The 19826-nt window shown below is 44.6% G+C and overlaps 2 protein-coding genes across 2 annotated transcripts; both read left to right on the top strand.

Annotated features, from left to right (window-relative positions):
• The first annotated feature begins 322 nt into the window (after window positions 1-322).
• LOC104897432 (uncharacterized) lies at window positions 323-1270 on the top strand. Its single transcript, XM_010684310.1, has one exon. It carries the CDS (start codon window positions 323-325, stop codon window positions 1268-1270), a length of 948 nt encoding a protein of 315 aa, XP_010682612.1.
• An 11550-nt stretch (window positions 1271-12820) lies between these two features.
• Window positions 12821-14124, top strand: LOC104897439 (uncharacterized). Its single transcript, XM_057391833.1, has 3 exons — window positions 12821-13206; window positions 13282-13710; window positions 13783-14124. The coding sequence occupies exons 1-3, from the start codon at window positions 13114-13116 to the stop codon at window positions 14122-14124; spliced, it is 864 nt and encodes a 287-aa protein (XP_057247816.1). The 5' UTR covers window positions 12821-13113.
• The last annotated feature ends 5702 nt before the right edge of the window (window positions 14125-19826 follow it).

The raw sequence follows: 19826 nt of genomic DNA, 5'->3' as shown, positions 1-19826 counted from the left end.
ATATAAATAAAATTTAAGGTGGCTGGATATAGGGGAAGATGTTTTAGGGTTTATGAATTTTGAGGGTGTAGTGAAATGCAAATATGATTTGGGTATCTATAGTACAATTTTGTACTCGGTTCTTTTTGCTCGACTTTTTTTTTTTTAAAAAAAAAAAAACCGTCCCACATTTTCATAGAATCACGATTTGCCATAATAAGTTTGATCCACTTAGAATATCCAAGTCAAAGTAATACGATAACAAATTAAAATGTTTGTACACCTCAAAACCCTCTGCTGGTGCACGATAAAGTAAAATACTATCCTACGCCGACGACCGATTATGGGACGGAGAAAGAAGACTCTGGGTCAGGCGAGTAGCTCAGTGACTCCGGGGAACTCCAGTATTGCGGAACAAGCTAAAAAAGAGCAACTTGTGACTGAATCAGTGGAGGAAATGAATGGAACAGTAGCTGTGGAACCTGTAGTAAAGGAAAACCAGATTCAAGCTCCGGTGACGGAAAGCTTGGAAAAAGGTAACCATGTGGAGAATGCTCAACTGATATGCAAGAGGTTCACAGCTCAAAATAGGATATCTGATACAGGTATGAGTTTAAAATTTGTAGCACCTGTTATTGTAAATGGTGATAGAGTTGCAAAACTGGATAAAATAGAGATTGAAAAACAAAGTGAATGCTGGATGAATGCTGTTGTGGTGTATGTGGTGGGACAAAACCCTACGCTAAACTCTATCTATCAATATATTAACTCTCAGTGGGGCTGTAAAGAGGAGCTAGCCATTTTTAAGCATGATGAAGGTTTCTTAATTGTCAGGCTGAAATCTAGGGAGGAGAGAGATAAGGTGTTGTACACAAGGCCTCATTTGTTCTATGGGAAACCAATGATTATCAAACATTGGTGTGCTAATTTCAATTTTCATGATGAAATACTAAAAGTGATTCCTATTTTGGTTAAATTTCCTAATCTGCCTTTAAGTTGTTGGGGAGAAGACTCTTTGAGTAGAATTGGGAGTATACTTGGAGTCCCTCTGTATGCTGATGAGTGTACAAGCAAGGGGTTGAGGGTTTCTTTAGCTCGTATATTGGTTGAATTAGATATTACCCAAGATATACCTAGAGAAGTGGCTGTAGAAGATCCTAATGGGCAAGTGTTTAAGCAAAATGCGGTGTTTGACTGGCGGCCTCACTTTTGTAAGAAATGTCAAATGTTGGGGCATAATAGTGGATATGAATGTGAAGGAAGTGGTTCAGGAGGTAAGACTAGACACTGAAGAGGTTGTTCCTGCAGCAGTGATGGAAGGCAATGAAAGACCTTCTCCTCAACCTGAACTTGTGGTGATAACACCTAGGGATGAGTAGAAATTCCGGGTACCCAGAAACAGACACGGATCCGATATGGACCCGCTGGGTCCGGACACGGACCCGGTCCAACTAGGTCCGGGTCCAAAAAAGGGACCTGATTGCATCTGGTTCCAATTATGGGTAGAATTTTATTGGACCCGGTAGCTAGTGGGTACCTGGTTTGACCAGTTCTAGATCTAGGTACCTGGTAGGAGCGGGTCTGGGTCCAGGTACCCGATACTTAGACTTGGATTTTTTTCATATCTGAACAATGAGGTGCTGAATTGGGAGAACGGAAATGAATGATATTTGATAGCATAAGAATATGCTTGTAACAGGATAATAGTTGTTAAGTAAAAAGTTAGTACTTAGTAGGCCTTTAGGCCCAGTTAATTTTTTTAAAATTTTATAGCTCAATTGGCCCATTTTAGTATGTTGTTAAACTTACAACTGGGTACCCAGTTCTGGACCTGGTCCCCAGCGGTTCCGGGTCCAAAAATTTAGGACCCGGTTGGACCAGTTCCAATTCCAATTCCAGATTTTTAATACCCACTGGGTTCGGGTCTGGTCAGAGTCTATGAAATTCTACCGGGTACCCGGGTGTGCTCACCCCTAATAACACCAGTTGCTACTCCTACTGGGAATCAGGAAAAAGAAACAGAGGATGGTGGGGCATGGAAAATGGTGACAAGGAAGACAAAAGATAAAGGGAAGAGTATACAAAGTGGAGTCCAGTTACAGTTTGGCTCAGGGTTGCCTGGGGGTGCTAGGAGACCTAACCCCTATATGTCATAATGATATTTGCTAGCTAGAATGTAAGGGTTTGAATGACCCCTTTAAAGTGAAGGAAAATTTAACATTTTCTTCACTCTCATCAGGTTACTGTTTGTGCTCTTTTGGAAACCAGGGTTAGGAATCATAATAAATTGAAAATTCAGAAGAAGTTTGGTGATAAGTGGTGGTGGATTTTTAACTATGATGCCTCTCCTACGGTAAGGATTCGGTTACGTTGGGTGAAAAATGAAGCTAGAGTGGGGGTTGAATTCATATCTTAACAACTCATCATTGTTATGGTTCACAACAACAATGGTAGCTATCTTTTTCACTTTGCAGCGTATATGGCTTGCACATACTCCAGGACAGGAAACCACTATGGCTGGAGCTGAGTAATTTTGTTACTAATACTCAGTCCCCCTGTATATTGATGGGTGATTAAAATGCAGTGAGATATGCAGCTGAGAGAAAGTAGGGTACTGATGTTAGCCAAGTTGAAACAATTGATTTTAGTAATTTTATGGTGGACAATCAGTTGACTGAAGCTCCTTATTTTGGGGTGTACTATTCCTGGAATAATAAAGGCGTAGGTGGAGACAGGATTTAGAGCAGAATAGACAAAACAATAGTTAATTATGCTTGGATTGCTACCTATTATGATGTTGTGATTAGGTATCTCCCAGTTGGAGTGTCTGATCATACTCCCTTGTTATTCTCTCTTGCTAGTCAGCATCAAGAGGGAGGGAGACCATTTAGATTTCTTTATTTCCTAGCAGATCAAGATGATTTTCGGGAAGTTGTGCAAAAGGCTTGGGAGACTACTCACAGTAGTAATAAAATGAAGAATCTATGGGAGAAGTTGAAGGAGGTTAAGAAGGCTATTAAAGGGTTTCATCACGCAAAAGTTTCTAAAACTTACATTAAAGTGGAAGAACTTAGAAAAAAACTTATTGAGTTACAAGTTCTTCCTACATTAGAGCATGATTGTAATGTGCAAAATGAAGAAAAGAAAACTCTAGAGCATCTGAAGAAGTGGTCCATTATAGATGAGAGTATATTAAGGCAAAAATCCAGAATTACTTGGCTTACTATGAGAGACTCAAACTCTAAGTTTTTCTACACTGCAATAAAAGTGAGAAATGCTAGAAACAAAATCTCCCTTCTATACAACTCTTTGGGGGAGGTGTTGACTGAACCTCAAAACATTCAAGATGAAGTTAAGCTTTTCTACAAGAAGCTCCTGGGCACTCATGCTGAATCCCTGGAGGGTATTGATCTGAAAGCTGCGAAATAATGGTCCAAGGCTGACTCAGCAATCTTGTGAGAAATTAACTCAACAGGTAACATGTGCTGAAATTGATAATGCATTAGCTAATATAGATGATAATAAAGCTCCCGGGCTAGATGGTTTTAATGCATTTTTTTCAAAAGACTTGGCATATAATCAAAGCAGATGTGTATGATGGTATGAATTTTTTGACACTACAGTCTGCTACAAACTAGTTAATTGTACTGCTATTACATTAGTTCCCAGGGTTGATAATGCCACATATGCAAAAGACTTCAAGCCTTGCATGTTGCTCTGTAATCTATAAGTTGATTTCTAAGATCCTAACTAATAGACTTCAACAAGTTACTACATAAGTGGTGAATTGCTCTCAAGCTGGTTTTATCCCTGGTAGGCAGATTGTGGACAATATCCTTTTGGCCACTGAATTGATTAAAGGGTATAAAAGTAGTCATATGTCCCCTAGATGTGTTATCAAAGTGGACATCAAGAAAGATTATGATTATGTGGAGTGGTGCTTCTAGGAGCATTTGATGAAGGAGTTAGGGTTTCCTACTCAGTATATTAAATGGGTTATGGCTTGTGTTCATTCAGTTTCATACTCTATTCTGTTAAATGGAGTTCCTACCTTGCCTTTTCTAGCTCAAAAAGGCTTGAGACAGGGTGATCCCTTTTCCCAATTCCTCTTTGCAATCAGCATGGAATACCTCAGTAGATGCCTTGGGAGTATGAGTAGTCAACCTAGTTTCAACTATCACCCTATATGTGAGAGAATTAAGCTGACTCACCTTATGTTTGCAGATGACTTGCTTATGTTTGTAAGAGCTGATCACACTTCAGTAGGGAAAATGATGGAAGCCTTTAGGAAATTCTCAAAGGCTTAAGGGTTGGAGGCTAATAATGACAAGAGTTGCATATACTTCTCTGGAATTAATTATGAGGAAGCTACTCAAATAGCTAACACTATCCAAATGCCTATTAGTTCATTACCTTTCAGGTATATTGGGGTACTTCTTGCTACAAAAAAACTTTCTTTCTCTCAGTGTAAGCCTCTTGTGGACAAAATCACAGCTAGGGCTCAAGGGTGGATTCCCCACTTCCTCTCTTATGCTAGCAGATTACAGCTTGTCAAAACTATCCTTGAGAGTATGCAAAATTACTAGGATCAAATCTTCCCACTGCCTAAAAAGCTAATTAAGGATGTGGAGACTATATATAGAAGATTCTTGTGGACTAGAGCAGTAGAGTTTTCAAGGAAGGCTCCAGTGGCTTGGTCTTTCATTCAGCTGCCTAAAACAGCTGAGGGATTGAATGTTGTGAATATGGTTATCTGGAACAAATCAGCTATGTTAAAGTTATAATGGGCTATTACTTTCAAACATGATAAACTTTGGGTGAGGTGGGTTAGTGCTTACAATATCAAGAGAAGTGATGTTCAGGATGTTGCTATTACAAGCAACATTACTTGGGTGTTGAAAAAGATTGTTTCTTTTAAAGATATATTGACAAGAGTGGGAGGATGGAGTGCAATTAGCTCCTCTCTTTCCTTCAGCATTAAGAAGACTTACCAAAAACTTCAAGGTGACAATGAGAGGGTTGAATGGAGAAGGCCGGTGTGCAACAACAAAGCTACTCCAAAGAGCATTTTCATTTTGTGTCTCAGTTTGCTAAATAGGCTTGCTGCTGCAACAAGGTTGCATCACTGTGATATGAATGTTAGCCCTCTTTGTAAGGTGTGCGGTCAGGAGGTTGAAACCACTCATCATCTATTCTTCACATGTGGTTATAGAAATGAAGTGTGGAAGAAGGTTCTGGGTATATCAACTGTCAACCTAAGACTGATGCAAAGGAGGAGTTTGAAATATCTATGAAGAAAGCTAGAAGTAAAAAAAGTAAGGATAAGCTGTTTCTGATGCTCTACACTGAGAGTCTGTATTCAGTTTGGATTTAAAGGAATAGTATGGTCTTTAAGCATTCAATAATGAAACCTAACAATTTTGATAAGGATATCATTTTAAGAGTGTTTTGTAGGTGTAGTAATCAAGAAAGGGCTAAGCTGATTATATGATCTGTTTGTAAGGTTCAGGTCCTGGATGTGGGATGTTGATGTTCTGTATCAGGCAGCCTGTTGCCTTGGTTGTGGTGTCTGTATTTGTTTTTTTGGTTTATTAATAAATACTTTGAATTGCCAAAAAAAGAGTTTAAATGAATCGATCCCTAAAATCACGTTTTGTAATTTAGGAATGATTGAGATTTATTTAATCAACTTGCACATGATTTAAGCATAATATTTAATTGTATTTATATTTTAAAGATTCTAATTGATTGATATAAGCATGATTTGATATTCGACTTTTTGCCCGAAAATAGCTGATTTCGTGGGGGATTTGGAAGCAATCCCACATGGCTTTTATTTTTCTTGCAATCCTACATGGCATCTCATTAAGCTCTACAATTTAGGCTAGAAATCTTATGTGGCACATTCTCATTAGCCAAGAATTTTATATATTATAATAGATAATAAATAGATTCTATGATGGAACATAAAAAACTATAACATTGATTTAGGCTAGAAATCATGGAACACAAAAAACTATTAAATTGATTCAGCTTAAATTAGGCAATGATTTTTTTAGAGTAACCAATTTTGGTAATTGAATTGGATCAATTAAATATGAAATGCTTGATTGAAGTAATTAATTGCTATCTGTATTATTAACATAAACGATTTTTTGTAATTGATTTGCTTCCTTACATGTTAAATGCTTGATTGAAGCAATTGATTGATTTCTATATTATTAAAATAATCAATTTTTATAAATTGATTTGATTCCTGGAATGTTAAATGCCTGATTGAAGTAATTGATTGATTTCCATATATGACCAGTGCAGAATTGTACACGTAGACACCCTATGTGATAAATTTGATTTGGTTGTGTTTTACATTTGCTTGGTGAATATGAGCTTGTCACGTAGGATTTATGATTTTGCTTTAGATAATAATATAGATTTTACTCATGGATAATAATAATTTCCTAATATGTATGGAGAAAATTTGCCTAAAATCGTAAGAAATCATGATTTGCACAGTAATTAATTTAAGGGTTTTATAAATGAGCATTTGTTTTTTGTGATTAACTAGAGATTGCTCCTCGACAGAGCTTTGTGCACATGACACTTTAGCAAACCTTAAGAGAAAAGGACACGTGGCAATATCTACTTGCTATGAGACGTGGCAAAAAGCATGGTTGATCGATACATAAGCTAATTTTCTAGTTTTATTAGTATATATTGATATAAATTATGTATTTATAAAATATTGAAAAAAATTAATACTATTAAGACTGAATCAAATACGACCAACATCAATTGGTTAATAGCCTATAAAAACAGGCTTTAAAATTTAATAAGGCCCCATTTTTATTTATCTGACGGAAAAGCAAAGAACGGTTCTTAATTAATCTTTCCCACTGCCCCCCACTTTTTTTAATGAACCTGAAGCACAATTATGGAATTATTAACTGCATAGTTGATTTCTTTTCCCCAATTTTCTTTTAAGGAGAGAATTTTCGAGGATTACAGATCTGATTGTCAATATCTGCATTTAAAAATTTCACACAAATTTGACAACTTGCAGAAAGTAGTCATAAATTGATCGATGAATCGTGGAAGACAATATCAAAAGATTTTTGGAGGCAACTTATCGAGGAAAACTAGTTTTTTTTTACCCGGGCGATGTCCCGGGTCAGTTACAATAAATAAATATGTTATTATTTTTAAATTTCATAACTTTTTTTTTTTTGCTTATTTTCTTATTTTTTGTCCATTAATAAATTGAAAAATTCACGTCACGACGTGATGATTAAAAAAAATTAAAAGGTTTGAGTTTGAAAACAATACTTTAAAACGAATCGTGGTAAGAGAATATGACATCAATATTCTTTTGTAAGTTATCTAATAAGAGTGTTAGAGATATATATACATGTTTAAGTATTTTTAGTTAATTATAATTATTACAAGACTTCATCATATTTTATTTGAAACATTAGCCAACAAAGCCATAATGTATTGATGGTTAAACTATTACTTTTCATTTCAAAGGTCACGTGTTCGATACCTTGCACTTACACATATTTTTTAAGTAAGGAGTACACATTAACATAAAATATTTGTATTAGAAATTTGAGGAGAGTGGCACGTGGCACATAGACTTTCTTTCGCATGCGTTTTAATATATTTATATAGATGATAATTGAGCACTTGAATGGTCAAAAGTGTGTCTTGGAGACTGTTGCAGAAAGCAAATTAAAGCCTATTAAGAGATAGAGGGAGCACTTGAAAAGAAATGACATACAAAATCAAAACTAATTTGTTTCACCTTAAGAGAAAAAACTAACTTGTTTACGAACCAATAATTCCACAACATTAGTGTACAAATTTGCCAATGCTTTGTTTCTTTTTTAAAGTCAACATATCCAAAAATTAAAAAAAATACTCATCAATTTAGATAATGAAAAATTTCTCGAATCTCATCATCGTTATTGTAGCTTAGGCATCTTCTTCTCATTATTAGAGAGTTGTAAATTGTAATGAATACAAAAATCCGTACAAAAACAAGGATGATTTAACTAGAATAATACAAACTTTGGCCGCTTTTTCCGCAATAATACAAACTTTCGATTATTACTGAATATATCAAACTTTTTTAAAATTTTCATTGTGTCTTTACCAGTTCTTAACTTGTTGTAGGAGGTCAGTAGCTGATATGCTATTTACTAGAACACATGCTATTATTTCATTGGTTGTTTTTTACTTTATTTTTTATAATTTTTAAAAACAAAAAATACTTTTTCTTTTTTGTTTTTTGCCATGAAAAAAATACTTCTTCTCATTATTGACTAGAACACATGTTATTATTCCAACACCTCTAGTCGAAAACAAGGCAGAACACAACATATCGACAAGCAGAAACGTTGAATTGAAGCGGACATGGAGAGAGTAATGGCGAAAGTGAGTCGCATGGTTGGTCAAGGAGGGAGACCGAATAGGATTTGAGGTGGAGATGCGTCGGCAATGAAGAGAGAAAATGGAAGGGTAGAACTCTAGAAGCAAGTGAGAGAGTTGACTACATTGTTAAGGTGAGAGCATAGAGAGAAAGCGTAGTATAGATGGGGGAGGAGGAGAAGCAGCGGAGGTGGCATGCAAGGGGGTGGAGAGGCTGGAGGGGTGAGGGAGCATGGGAGAGGGAGCAAGGGGTGGGTCTATGGATAGGGTGGCACTGGTCAGGTGGTGGGTGCGTGGAGGACTGAGGGTGCGGGAGGACGATTAAAGAAAATGTTATTTCTTATTTTTTTTACATGTTTTATAAGTTTTAGGCCATATGACCTAATATAGGAATTTTGATATACAGTGATATGTATTCAATAATAATCGAAAGTTTGTGTTATTAAGGGTGAAACAGCCAAAGTTTGTTTATTCTAATTGAATAATCCTAAAAACAAAAGATATGAAATGCAAAACCACTAGAAAAGAAGATCTTCTAGTCGTCATATTCTAATTTTGAAGTCTACTAACGAGTACTCAACTAGCACCTTATTTTCCTGCAAAAGATTCATGCAATTCAAAGGACTACAAAACTATAAAGAAGCTATAAAACTAGTAGGAATTTAAAAAAGGACCTTTCCCAAAAGAATCATTATTTGATACTGAATTTAGAATCTAAACAAGTATATTGAAAGGAGTGCGAAAGAAAGTCTATGTGCCAAGTGGCACTCTCCTCAAATTTCTAATACAAGCAACAACTAATTTGTTTTGGGAACATGATTCATTTTGGGAACGGCTTCACGATATTGAAGAATCTAGTTCCTTAGCTTTCGGCATCACAATGCGAAGAGTTTAAAAAACCACCTTCAAAAGAAGAAATTAAGATTGTTGTTTTTCAAATGAACGGACTAAAAAGCTCAAGGAATGGAATCTCACCTACATTTTCCTTATTCCGGAAGTTGAGAGACCAGAAGAAGCAAGTCAATTTAGACCTATAAGTCTCTGCAACATTATCTATAAGATAATCTCAAAGCTCATCATGAATAGGTTAAAGGAGTTTTTGAGGAAGGTGGTTCCGCCTTACCAGAATGCATTTGTGCTTGGAAACTATTATGTGATAATTGCTAATAGCTCACAAAATGGTGACTATAATTAGATAAAGGACCAAAGGAAACCAACATTTAGTTTCCTAAAAAAATGGACGTTGTTTCTGTCTAGAAATTAAGGGTTCTGATTCCTTTGCTTAGGGAGTACCGGGTCAGATTCGAATGTCCTGAGTCCAAAGTCCGTACGCCGGAATCCTGCAAAAGTAACGGTTAGACTGCCCCGGGGGTTGTTCCGGGATCGCCTCTCCGACGCTCAAGTCAGTGATCAAGCTTAGAGAGATAAAGTCTAGAGAGAGATGCTCTGGTTTGTTAGGTAAGAATTCAATACCTTCTCATTGATGAGGGGGTTGAGTATTTATAGTGTTGGGGATTTCCCAACTGTAGGTTAGCCAGGGGGCATTGACAGCTGGAATGCACCATCACAGGTGGGGCCCACTGGAAGCTCTAAGGCAATTATTGGGCTGGATTATCCTTGGTAAGCTTACCCCAGGAAATAAGCCCAAACAATTAGCCCCACGCCAGGAATGGGAAATATCGAGGCCTTGCTGAAATATTTCCAGTTCGTGGCGGAACCTAGACAGTTTGGAACCCAGGTTGCCCTGCTTCTTAGGCAGGAAAGGAGGGCACGTGCCGACCCGATCCCCTCAAGGAGGAGGGGTGGCTAGAGTGCCGACCCGGTCTCCTCAAGGAGAGGGGTGGCCTCAGTGCCGACCCGGTTTCCCTTAGGAGAGGGGTGGCTTGAGTGCCGACCCGGTCTCCTCGAGGAGAGGGGTGGCTTGAGTGCCGACCCGGTCTCCTCGAGGAGAAGGGTGGCTTGAGTGCCGACCCAATCTCCTAAAGGAGAGGGATGGCCTCAGTGCCGACCCGGTCTCCCTTAGGAGGGGGGTGGCTTGAGTGCCGACCCGGTCTCCTCAAGGAGAGGGGTGGCTTGGGTGCCGACCCGGTCTCTCTTAGGAGAGGGGTGGCTTGAGTGCCGACCCGGTCTCCTCGAGGAAAAGGGTGGCTTGAGTGCCGACCCGGTCTTCCTTAGGAGAAGTGAGTTTAGGGAACGGCTCGGCCTAGGGACCAATGAGCCCCATGGTTGTCCGAGCCGGTGTCCTCGTTCGTTTAGTCAGTCAAGGAGGGCCTACCTAGACCGAGCCGGTTGGACGCGGCTCGGATGAGGGGCCAATGAGCCCCATGCTTGTCCGAGCCGGTGCCTGCTCTCGCTAAGTCAATCTGGGACTTAGGAGACTTACTCAACCAAGGAGGAGTGCCTCCAAGGGCTGAGCTAGGTGGACGCGGCTCGGATGAGGGGCCAATGAGCCCCATGCTTGTCCGAGGCGGTGCCTGCTCTCGCTAAGTCAATCTGGGACTTAGGAGACTTACTCAACCATGGAGGAGTGCCTCCAAGGGCTGAGCTAGGTGGACGCGGCTCGGATGAGGGGCCAATGAGCCCCATGCTTGTCCGAGGCGGTGCCTGCTCTCGCTAAGTCAATCTGGGACTTAGGAGACTTACTCAACCAAGGAGGAGTGCCTCCAAGGGCTGAGCTAGGTGGACGCGGCTCGGATGAGGGGCCAATGAGCCCCATGCTTGTCCGAGCGGTGCCTGCTCTCGCTAAGTCAATCTGGGACTTAGGAGACTTACTCAACCAAGGAGGAGTGCCTCCAAGGGCTGAGCTAGGTGGACGCGGCTCGGATGAGGGGCCAATGAGCCCCATGCTTGTCCGGCGGTGCCTGCTCTCGCTAAGTCAATCTGGGACTTAGGAGACTTACTCAACCAAGGAGGAGTGCCTCCAAGGGCTGAGCTAGGTGGACGCGGCTCGGATGAGGGGCCAATGAGCCCCATGCTTGTCCGAGGCGGTGCCAAAGGTTTTGGACCACTGGCTGAGGTGACCGAGTGGGTAACCTTGAGCTGATGAACTGGCAATATTGAGCTGGTGAACTTAATAGTTTCTTGGGAACCCAAATGCCACGTGGCAACGGTGGATTATTGGGGTGCTTGAAAACATGGTGGCGATTCAACTTCTGGTTATTCATGACTTTTGTGACGATTGATATTCCGAGGGGTTGTGCCTTTTGAACAGTTTTGGGCAGTTGGGAGGCCCATTAAGGTGTTATAGACACAAGGCCCGGTCCAAGATGTGACGTGGCGCGCGGAGGTCGAGGATTCTGCCTATAAGTAGGAGAGAGGGGAGAGATTTTTGTCACTTTTACAATTCTCTCTCTCTCTCTCTAAATTTGAGTTTTCTGCTCTCTCTCTCTCTACTTTAGAGCGTTTTCTCTCTCTAAGTCCGAGCCCCATCTTCTTCGTCCGACCAGGTACGCACTTGTTTTGTTTTTTCGCTAAGTTTTCTTCTCTTTCTTTTAATAAAATCGGCCGACCCCTTCTGTTGATAAATAATGGGGAGCTCGTCCGAGTCAGTGCACCCCCTCCCTCACCTCCTTATAATTTGGCCGAGGAAGTGAGGGGTATGGGAATGGTTTTGGTGTCAACTTTAATAAGTTGCCCGGACCCCTCGGCTGTGCCTGAGGCGCTTTCCCTCCCAAGTACTCCTTCGCAAGTCGAGGAGGAGGAGGCCGAGGGTGCCATCCCCCTACCCTGGGAGGTGTCCCTGGCCTTTCCTTCTTCGAGGAGTTACTTAGACAAATATTTGTCTGGTGGTGTAGTTAGGGTAGCTATGCCGGGAGAAGAAGGCGAAGCTTCAACATCAGGTCGGCTCGCATATCCGGAGATCGACCCAAGAGGCGGTCCGGGAGCAAAGTTTCCCCTTCCTTCTCTAATAAAGGCCTTGAAGGAGGATGCTCGAGGCCAAGCAGCAAAGTTTCAAATAAAGGACCCCTACATATTAGTCCGACCCGATGCTAGCCATACCATTCTGAGTCCACCCCCTGGGTGCACCGCCTTTTATTACAAGGCCATGGAGATGGGCTTAAGATTCCCGCTGACCCAGTTTGAGAAGGACATATTGAATGCCTACAACCTATGCTTGGGTCAGCTGTCTCCTAATTCGTGGGGCGGAATCTTGGCAGCAAGTAATATGTTATCATTGGCGTCAGGCCGACCTCACACTCTGGCGCCATTTGTACAAGCTCTTGAGATGCCAGCCGGGGATCACGGACCTGGGTGGTGGTGTTTCCAAGCTCGCGAGGCTACCGAACCGTTCTTGACTTACCCACTTCTCAAAAGGGGTTTCGCCGGTGCTTTGCCTTCGTCTACTATGGGGGAGAATGGGCATCCCGACCGTGCCTCCATCTGACGACCCAAATCATTGCCTCAACTTCAAAGTGCCCGAGCTGTCAGAAGATGAAGCAGTGGCCGCTATTTACTTTCAGTTGGAGGCTAAGATAGTAGATGGCGGTGAAGTTTTTGTGGCGGGGAACTGGCTCCCGAGCTGCAAACTCTTTAAAGATGAGCACTTCCTAGCCGCGTTCGGTCTGAGCCCGGCTTTTCCCAAGGGTAATCCGGCAAAAGGGGGTCCGGTTGACTTGTTTTCGCTTTTACTTGTTATATTTTGCTAACTGTGTTTTTGTTCTTTTTGCAGAAGCTTCCTTAGCTTACATAAAGGAAACTGACCAAGAGATGGCCGAACGACTGACCTCCGCTGCACTGAAGGCGGCTCGGATTAGGGCCGAGATGAAGGCCAACAAGATTAACAAGCCTTCCAAGCCAAAAGTGAGAACCCTTTCTTCCGACCCGGTTTGGCTTTAGGTTTTTCAATTTCTCACCATCTTTTAATGTGTTTTGCAGGATCCTTCCAACCCTAAACCGAGGAAGCGCAAAGAGCGCACTGAAGAGAGGGTGGAGATGACGGAAAAGGCTTTGGCGAAGGCCCGAGCCGAGCAGGAGGCTTCTGCAAAGAAGGCTAGAAAGGAGCCTTCCGTCGAGGTGAATAGTCCTCGACCCGAATCTGAAGGCGGGGGGACCCATGTCTCAGTCCATCCCTCAGATTTCGAGCCTGTTCGGAGTCCGGGGTACGTACCGGAGGCCTCTCACCCTTCTCCGGTCGAGCGCTCTTTGTCCGAGGCGCCGGTCCCGTTCACCCAAATGTCCAAGACGGACAAGAAGAAGAGGATCTCCGACGCACTGGAGATCCTATGTACTCAAACTGACCGAGACCACATCAATGAGGTCAACCAGAGGAATGAGTCGAGTGAGCTCTTCCGCTCTTGGATGGACGTAAGTGAATTTTCCTACGCCCTTTTACTTGCCTTTTATTAGCCAACTCCTAACTGTTTATTGTTTCTGCAGTTTTCCATCCGAATGACTAAAGTGGCGGAAGACCGGCTCGCCCTGGTACAGGAGGTCTCGGACCTGAAGGAGGCGGCTCGGAAGCACTTCGACGAGGTCTACCAGGCCAAGGAAGCTAAGCGCCTGGCCGAGCTCCGCTTGGAGGAGGCCAACAAAAAGATCGAGAAGGGCGAGGCGACCTGGAAGCAAGAGAGGGAGGATTGGCAGGTCGAAAGGACCAACCTTACTCTTGCCAAGGAAACGCTGAGTCCGCCAAAGCTACGGCCGAGACCAAGCAGGCTCAGGCCGAGAAGGACTTGGAGGAGGTCCGGCTCAAACTCTCTTCGGCCGAGGCTCAACTGAAAGAAGCCCAAGCGGCCGTTTCTCGCTCTCAGGCTGGTTCAAGCTGGCAGAAGTCGGATGACTGTACCGATTTTGCGCCGACGTGGGCCAGTCTTCCCATAAGATGGGCGAGGACGAGGCGCTTGCTAGGCTTAAGGTGCCTTTGCTGATTCCTGTCCCGAGGCCGACTGGAATTCAGTCTGGTCTCGCTACCAGGAGTGGCCGATGCCGAGCAGCTGAGATCAAGGCCAGATGGCTGAAGAGATGAGCTCGGACAGCGATCTGCTCTGACTCTGATGATGAGAGGAAGATGCTGGTAGCACCGAGCCACCTCCACCAGAGCAACCTGCCACCGGTCCTTCTACTTAGCTTCCTTAGGATTTTTATTTTCTTAGCTTTGGCCTTGTCGGCCCTTTTAGCTTTTCTGCTTTCCGACCCCCTGCTTTTGTAAACTTTTGGTTGTATTTTACAACTTTTAATCAATTGGAATACAACTACTATTTTGCAACTCGTCATTTGTCGCATTTTTTCGTTATTTGCAATATTACAACATTCAATAGACAATAAACTGGTTAAGTTTTGCTTGCCTTTTTGTTCAAAATAATTAGACTGGTTAAGTCTCTTTCATTTCTGGGGTAAAAACCGACTTGTACATGGACTGGTTAAGTCCGAGTTACAATTTGATTTGCTTGCTAAACCGACCAGTAGTGCTGGCCTTACATCATGCCCCTAGTGCAAGTAACGAAAAAAAGTTATACATAGAATCTTTTGAGATTGTCTAGGTTCCAAGGCCGAGCCAGGGGACCCCTTCGGGAGATTCGAGTCGGAATGTCCCTGGCTTGATGATTTCTGTAACCTTGTAAGGGCCGTCCCAATTTGCCCCCAACTTCCCTTTGAGATGGGAAAGTCCAGTGGCTTCGACCTTTCGGACGACCCAGTCGCCTAGACTGATTGGCCGAGGCTTTACGCGGCGGTTAAAATGCCTTGTGATCCTTTGCTTGTACCGGATGGCTTGTAGCAAAGGCATTGCCTCGGGTTTCTGGCAATAGGTCTAAGTTGATGGCTTTTCTTCTTCATTTGGTCGAACTCATAGAATGTCATCCGAGGGGAAGGAATTCCCACCTCGACCGGAAGGACAGCCTCGCTTCCATAGACCAAGCCGAAAGGGGAGTGCCCCGTGGCTCTTTTACCGTTGTTCGAGCCGACCAGAGTACTCCAGGTAGGTCGTCACCCATGCCCCTTTAGCGGCATCAAGGGACTTCTTGATACCCTTCAGGACAATTTTATTAGCCGACTCGGCTTGCCCATTGGTCTGAGGGCGGGAGACCGCTGAAAACCTTGTTTGAATGCCGAACCGGGCACAATATTCTCGAGTCGGCCCACTGTTGAACTGCCGGCCATTGTCTGATTCCAAGGCTCTTGGAATTCCGAACCGGGTAATGATGTTCCTCCATATGAACAACTGAACCTGCTTGTCAGTAATTGACGCCAGTGGCTCGGCTTCGGTCCACTTGGTGAAATAATCAATTGCCACAATTAGGAACTTCCTTTGCCCAGAAGCCGGGGGAAAAGGTCCGAGCAGGTCCATGCCCCACTTGTCGAAAGGCAGGACTGCTTGAATGGTGGTGAGGGGAGTGGCCGGCGCCCTCGGTATGTCCGAGTGAATCTGGCAGGAGGGACACCGTCGGACTAAGTCCGAGGCATCAGCCTTTAAGGTAGGCCAATAGTACCCTGCTCTTAGCGCCTTTCCGGCTATAGTCCGACCCCCTTGATGGCTTCCCAGGCTCCTTGGTGTATTTCTCGGAGGACATAGTTTCCTTCCTCGGGAGTTATACATTTGAGGAGGGGATGAGTGAAAGACTTTTTATAGAGCTGCCTTTCATGCCAAAGGAACCAACCAGACTTATGCTTAATCCGGTCGGCTTCTTTAGGATCACTGGGTAAGGTCCCGTCTCGCAAGTACTCCACAATTTCACCCATCCAGTTTGAGGATCGATTGAGTACGAGCTGCTCTTTAGCATTTATGCTAGGTTCCTTCAACACTTCCCAAGTAATGGTTCTGGGGGCCGACCCCTCAGCAGAACTAGCCATCCGAGCCAGTGCATCAGCCTGCTGATTTTCCGAGCGAGGAATGTGGGTGATCCGGAATCCGGACAACCTTGCAATGACAGCTCGGGCTTTGGCCAAGTACATCCTCATGTTGTCCTCTTGGCCTCATAGTCTCCGGAAATCTGACCCACTATGAGTTGTGAGTCGGACTTGGCTATGATTGAGGTTGCCCAGCTAGGATGCATAGCTGTTTCCGAGGATGAGAGCCTCATACTCGGCTTCATTGTTAGATCCGAGAAATTCGAACTTAACAGCATATTCAATTTTTTCTCCGACCGGAGGTTTGATGACCAATCCGGCTCCACAACCACTCTTTGTGGATGACCCATCAACAAGCAATTCCCACTCCTCTTGCGATCCGACCGGGGGTCGAGTTGCGCATTCAGTGATGAAGTCAGCGAGTGCTTGGGCCTTGATGGCTCTTCGGGGCTCGAACTCGAGCCCAAAATCTGCTAACTGGTCTGCCCAATCACTCATCCGACTCGAATGATTTCTATTTTCAATAAGCTTCCGGAGCGGTTGTCCGGTTAGGACTTTGATGGGGTGTGCTTGAAAATAGGGCTTGAGCTTCCGGCTTGCCATTACCAAGGCAAAGACCATTTTCTCAACATCGCTGTACTCGCCTCGGCCCCCCTATAGGCGTGGCTGATGAAGTACACGGATGTTGCTTTCCTTCTCGCTCGGCTATCAGGACGGCGCTAAGAGCGTAGTCCGAGACAGCCAAGTAGATAAACAGGGGTTCCCCCGGCAAGGGGGAGATCAGTTTGGGCAAAGATGCCAAGTGATTCTTGAGGTCAGCGAAGGCTTGCTCGGCTTCGTCATCCCATGCGAACTCTTTTCGCTTCAGGGCCTTGAAGAACAACAAGCTTTTATCGGCCGACCGGGAGAGGAACCGACCGAGTGCCGCTAAGCAGCCGGTTAGGCGCTGTACTTCCCGAACATTCCGAGGCGATTTCATTTCTAAGACCGCTTTGATTTTGTCCGGGTTGGCCTCTATACCTCTCTCATCTACTAGAAATCCGAGGCACTTTCCCCCTTTAACTCCGAAGACGCATTTTTTAGGGTTGAGCATCATTCGGTATTTCCTTAGGGTGCTCAGCGTTTCTTTCAGATCTGCAGGGTGATCCGACTGGGCCTTGCTTTTGACTATCATATCGTCAACATATACCTCAATGTTCCGACCCAATTGGTCGCTGAAGATTTTGTTGACGGTTCGCTGATATGTCGCCCCGGCATTTTTGAGGCCGAATGGCATCATTTTGTAGCAGTAGACACCCTGAGGAGTGATGAACGAGTATGAACCCTATCCTTCTCGGCCATGGGAATTTGATGGTAGCCGGCATTTGCATCCATGAAGCTGAGAAGGGCGTGCCCGGCCGTTGAATCGACCAGCCTATCGATTTTTGGCAAAGGGTGATTGTCTTTTGGGCAGGCTTTGTTTAAGTCGGTGAAGTCGACACACATTCGCCATGCCCCACTCGGCTTTTTGACCAAAACCACATTGGCAGCCATTCCGAGTATTGACATCTTCTATGAAACCCGCCTCGAGCAGCTTCTTGACTTCTGCTGCTGCCGCGGCATTTCTTTCGGGACCTTGGTGCCTGAGCTTCTGCTTGATAGGTCTGAACCCCTCTTTGATGTTAAGCTCATGGCACATGATTTTCGGGTCGAGCCCCGGCATTTCTGTGGCTTCATAGGCAAAGACATCTTGGTACTCCGTGAGCACTTGGATGATATCTTGCCTTGTTTGCGGGTCCATGGCCTTGCCTACCCTGACAGTCCGACCGGGGTCCTGGCCGATCGCGACTTCTTCGTCCTCTTCGGCTGGTTGAGGACGTTCATATTTTGGGGTTTTCAGTTATATACACCCCGAGGCTCGTTGAGGGCTGACCCCCTTCATACTTTCTTTTTTTCGAGTCCTTTTGGACGTCGTTGTCCGAGTCCTTTTGGACGTCGGTATTTTTTAGGCTATTCACATAGCACTCTCTTGCGGCCTGTTGGTCGCCTTGAATTTTTCCTACCTTCCCGTCATCAGTCTCAAACTGCAAGAGGAGTTGGTAGGTGGAGATGGCGGCCTTGGCCTTGTTTAGCATGGGCCTCCCCATTATTATGTTGTAAGGCAAGAGGATGTCTACCACCAAGAAGTCGATCGGTAGGCTTCTCCCCTTACCCTTTTCACCCATCCGGGTGGGTAACTTTATTGATCCGACCGGGTGGACAGAGTTGCCCCCGAAGCCTATGAGCGGCTGAGCCATGGGGTAACATCCCGTTCGGTGTACTTCAGCTTTTTGAGGCAGTCAAGGGTGATTATGTCAGCGGATGAGCCGCTATCCACCAATACCCTCTTCACCTTTGTATTCGCTATCTTGAGCTCGATGACAAGGGGGTCGTCGTGCGGAACGCGCAACGTCCGACTAGGTTCCCCAAATGTCATGACGGGGCAGCTTGCTCGAGGGAGCTGAACATCAAGCACCTGATGTTTAAGGTTCTGGAGGTGAGCCTTGCGAGCTCGGCCGGTTAGGCCTCCCGACGCAAATCCTCCAGCGATGACACCAATGAAGCCTTCGGTGTCCCCACTGTTCGACTGACCCACCTTTTGCTTTCCCTTTTCCTCGTTCGAGCGCTTGAGGTAGTGGTCGAGCTTGCCCTGGTCGGCTAGACCGTTCAAGGATTTCTTGAGCTCCCGACAGTCATTGGTGGTGTGACCACATTCCTTGTGGTAGTCACACCACAAATTTTTGTCTCTCCGAGACGATGACGTCCGGATGGGCGTTGGCCTGGGAAGCCAATTTTTGTCCCGGATGCCAAAGTAGATTTCCTTCCGGTTTTTACTGAATCGGGGGTCGTTGCCATTATCAGTGAGCCGATCCCCTCGGCCCCCTGTTCTTTGATGCTTAGGCTGACCCGCGTGATTCCCTTCATCCTTCCTTTTCTTGCCAACCTCGTCCGAGTAACGGCAGATATCCGTTGCTTGGATGAATCTCTGAGCCCGAGCCATGGCTTCCGAGTAAGTTTTGACTTCATTCTCGGCTAATGACCATCTGAGCCGACCCGGTTGGAGGCCGGACATGAGGGCAGCGAAGGCTACAGCGTCCTGTAGGTCGGTTATTTTAAGAGACTCTTCGTTGAACCTCTTGATGTAGTCCGACAAGGATTCATTCTTGTCTTGCTTCACCCCCATGAGGTGAAGGCTGGTTTTTCTTTGCCTCTTTCCCGCTACGAACTGATGGATGAAGAGGTTTCCAATATGGCGAAGTCAGTGATGACCCCCGCCGGCAGTTCTTGGAACCAATTCAGAGCCAACCTCTAAGGTTGTAGGGAAGAAGCGGCACCAAGTGGCCTCGCAGCTTGTCTGCACGCTCATTTGAGCCTTGTAACTAGCCATATGATCATCTGGGTCGGTTAGGCCCGCAAATGGCTCGATCAGGGGGGTTTTAATTTTACCCGGAGGCTGAGTTCCTAGGATTTCCTGACTGAAGGGGATCAGGAACTTGAGCCCTCCTCCAGCTAGCTTAGGGGGCTGAGAATGAGCCGAGTCCCCTTGGCCCTCTCGGTCTTTGCCTTCTTCCTGAGGAACTCCCGAGCGTCATAGCCTTGGCTGAGGCGCTTCTTGT

This window comes from Beta vulgaris, chromosome 1 (genome assembly GCF_026745355.1).
Source record: "Beta vulgaris subsp. vulgaris cultivar EL10 chromosome 1, EL10.2, whole genome shotgun sequence".
Taxonomy (NCBI): Eukaryota; Viridiplantae; Streptophyta; class Magnoliopsida; order Caryophyllales; family Amaranthaceae; genus Beta; species Beta vulgaris.
This window is presented reverse-complemented; position numbering and strand designations above follow the sequence as displayed.

Coding starts and splice junctions, on each gene's coding strand:
- LOC104897432 (XM_010684310.1), top strand. CDS start 323: ATGGGACGGAGAAAGAAGACTCTGGGTCAGGCGAGTAGCTCAGTGACT.
- LOC104897439 (XM_057391833.1), top strand. CDS start 13,114: ATGGCCGAACGACTGACCTCCGCTGCACTGAAGGCGGCTCGGATTAGG. Junction 13,207..13,281: donor ACAAGCCTTCCAAGCCAAAA/GTGAGAACCCTT, acceptor TGTGTTTTGCAG/GATCCTTCCAACCCTAAACC. Junction 13,711..13,782: donor TCTTCCGCTCTTGGATGGAC/GTAAGTGAATTT, acceptor TTGTTTCTGCAG/TTTTCCATCCGAATGACTAA.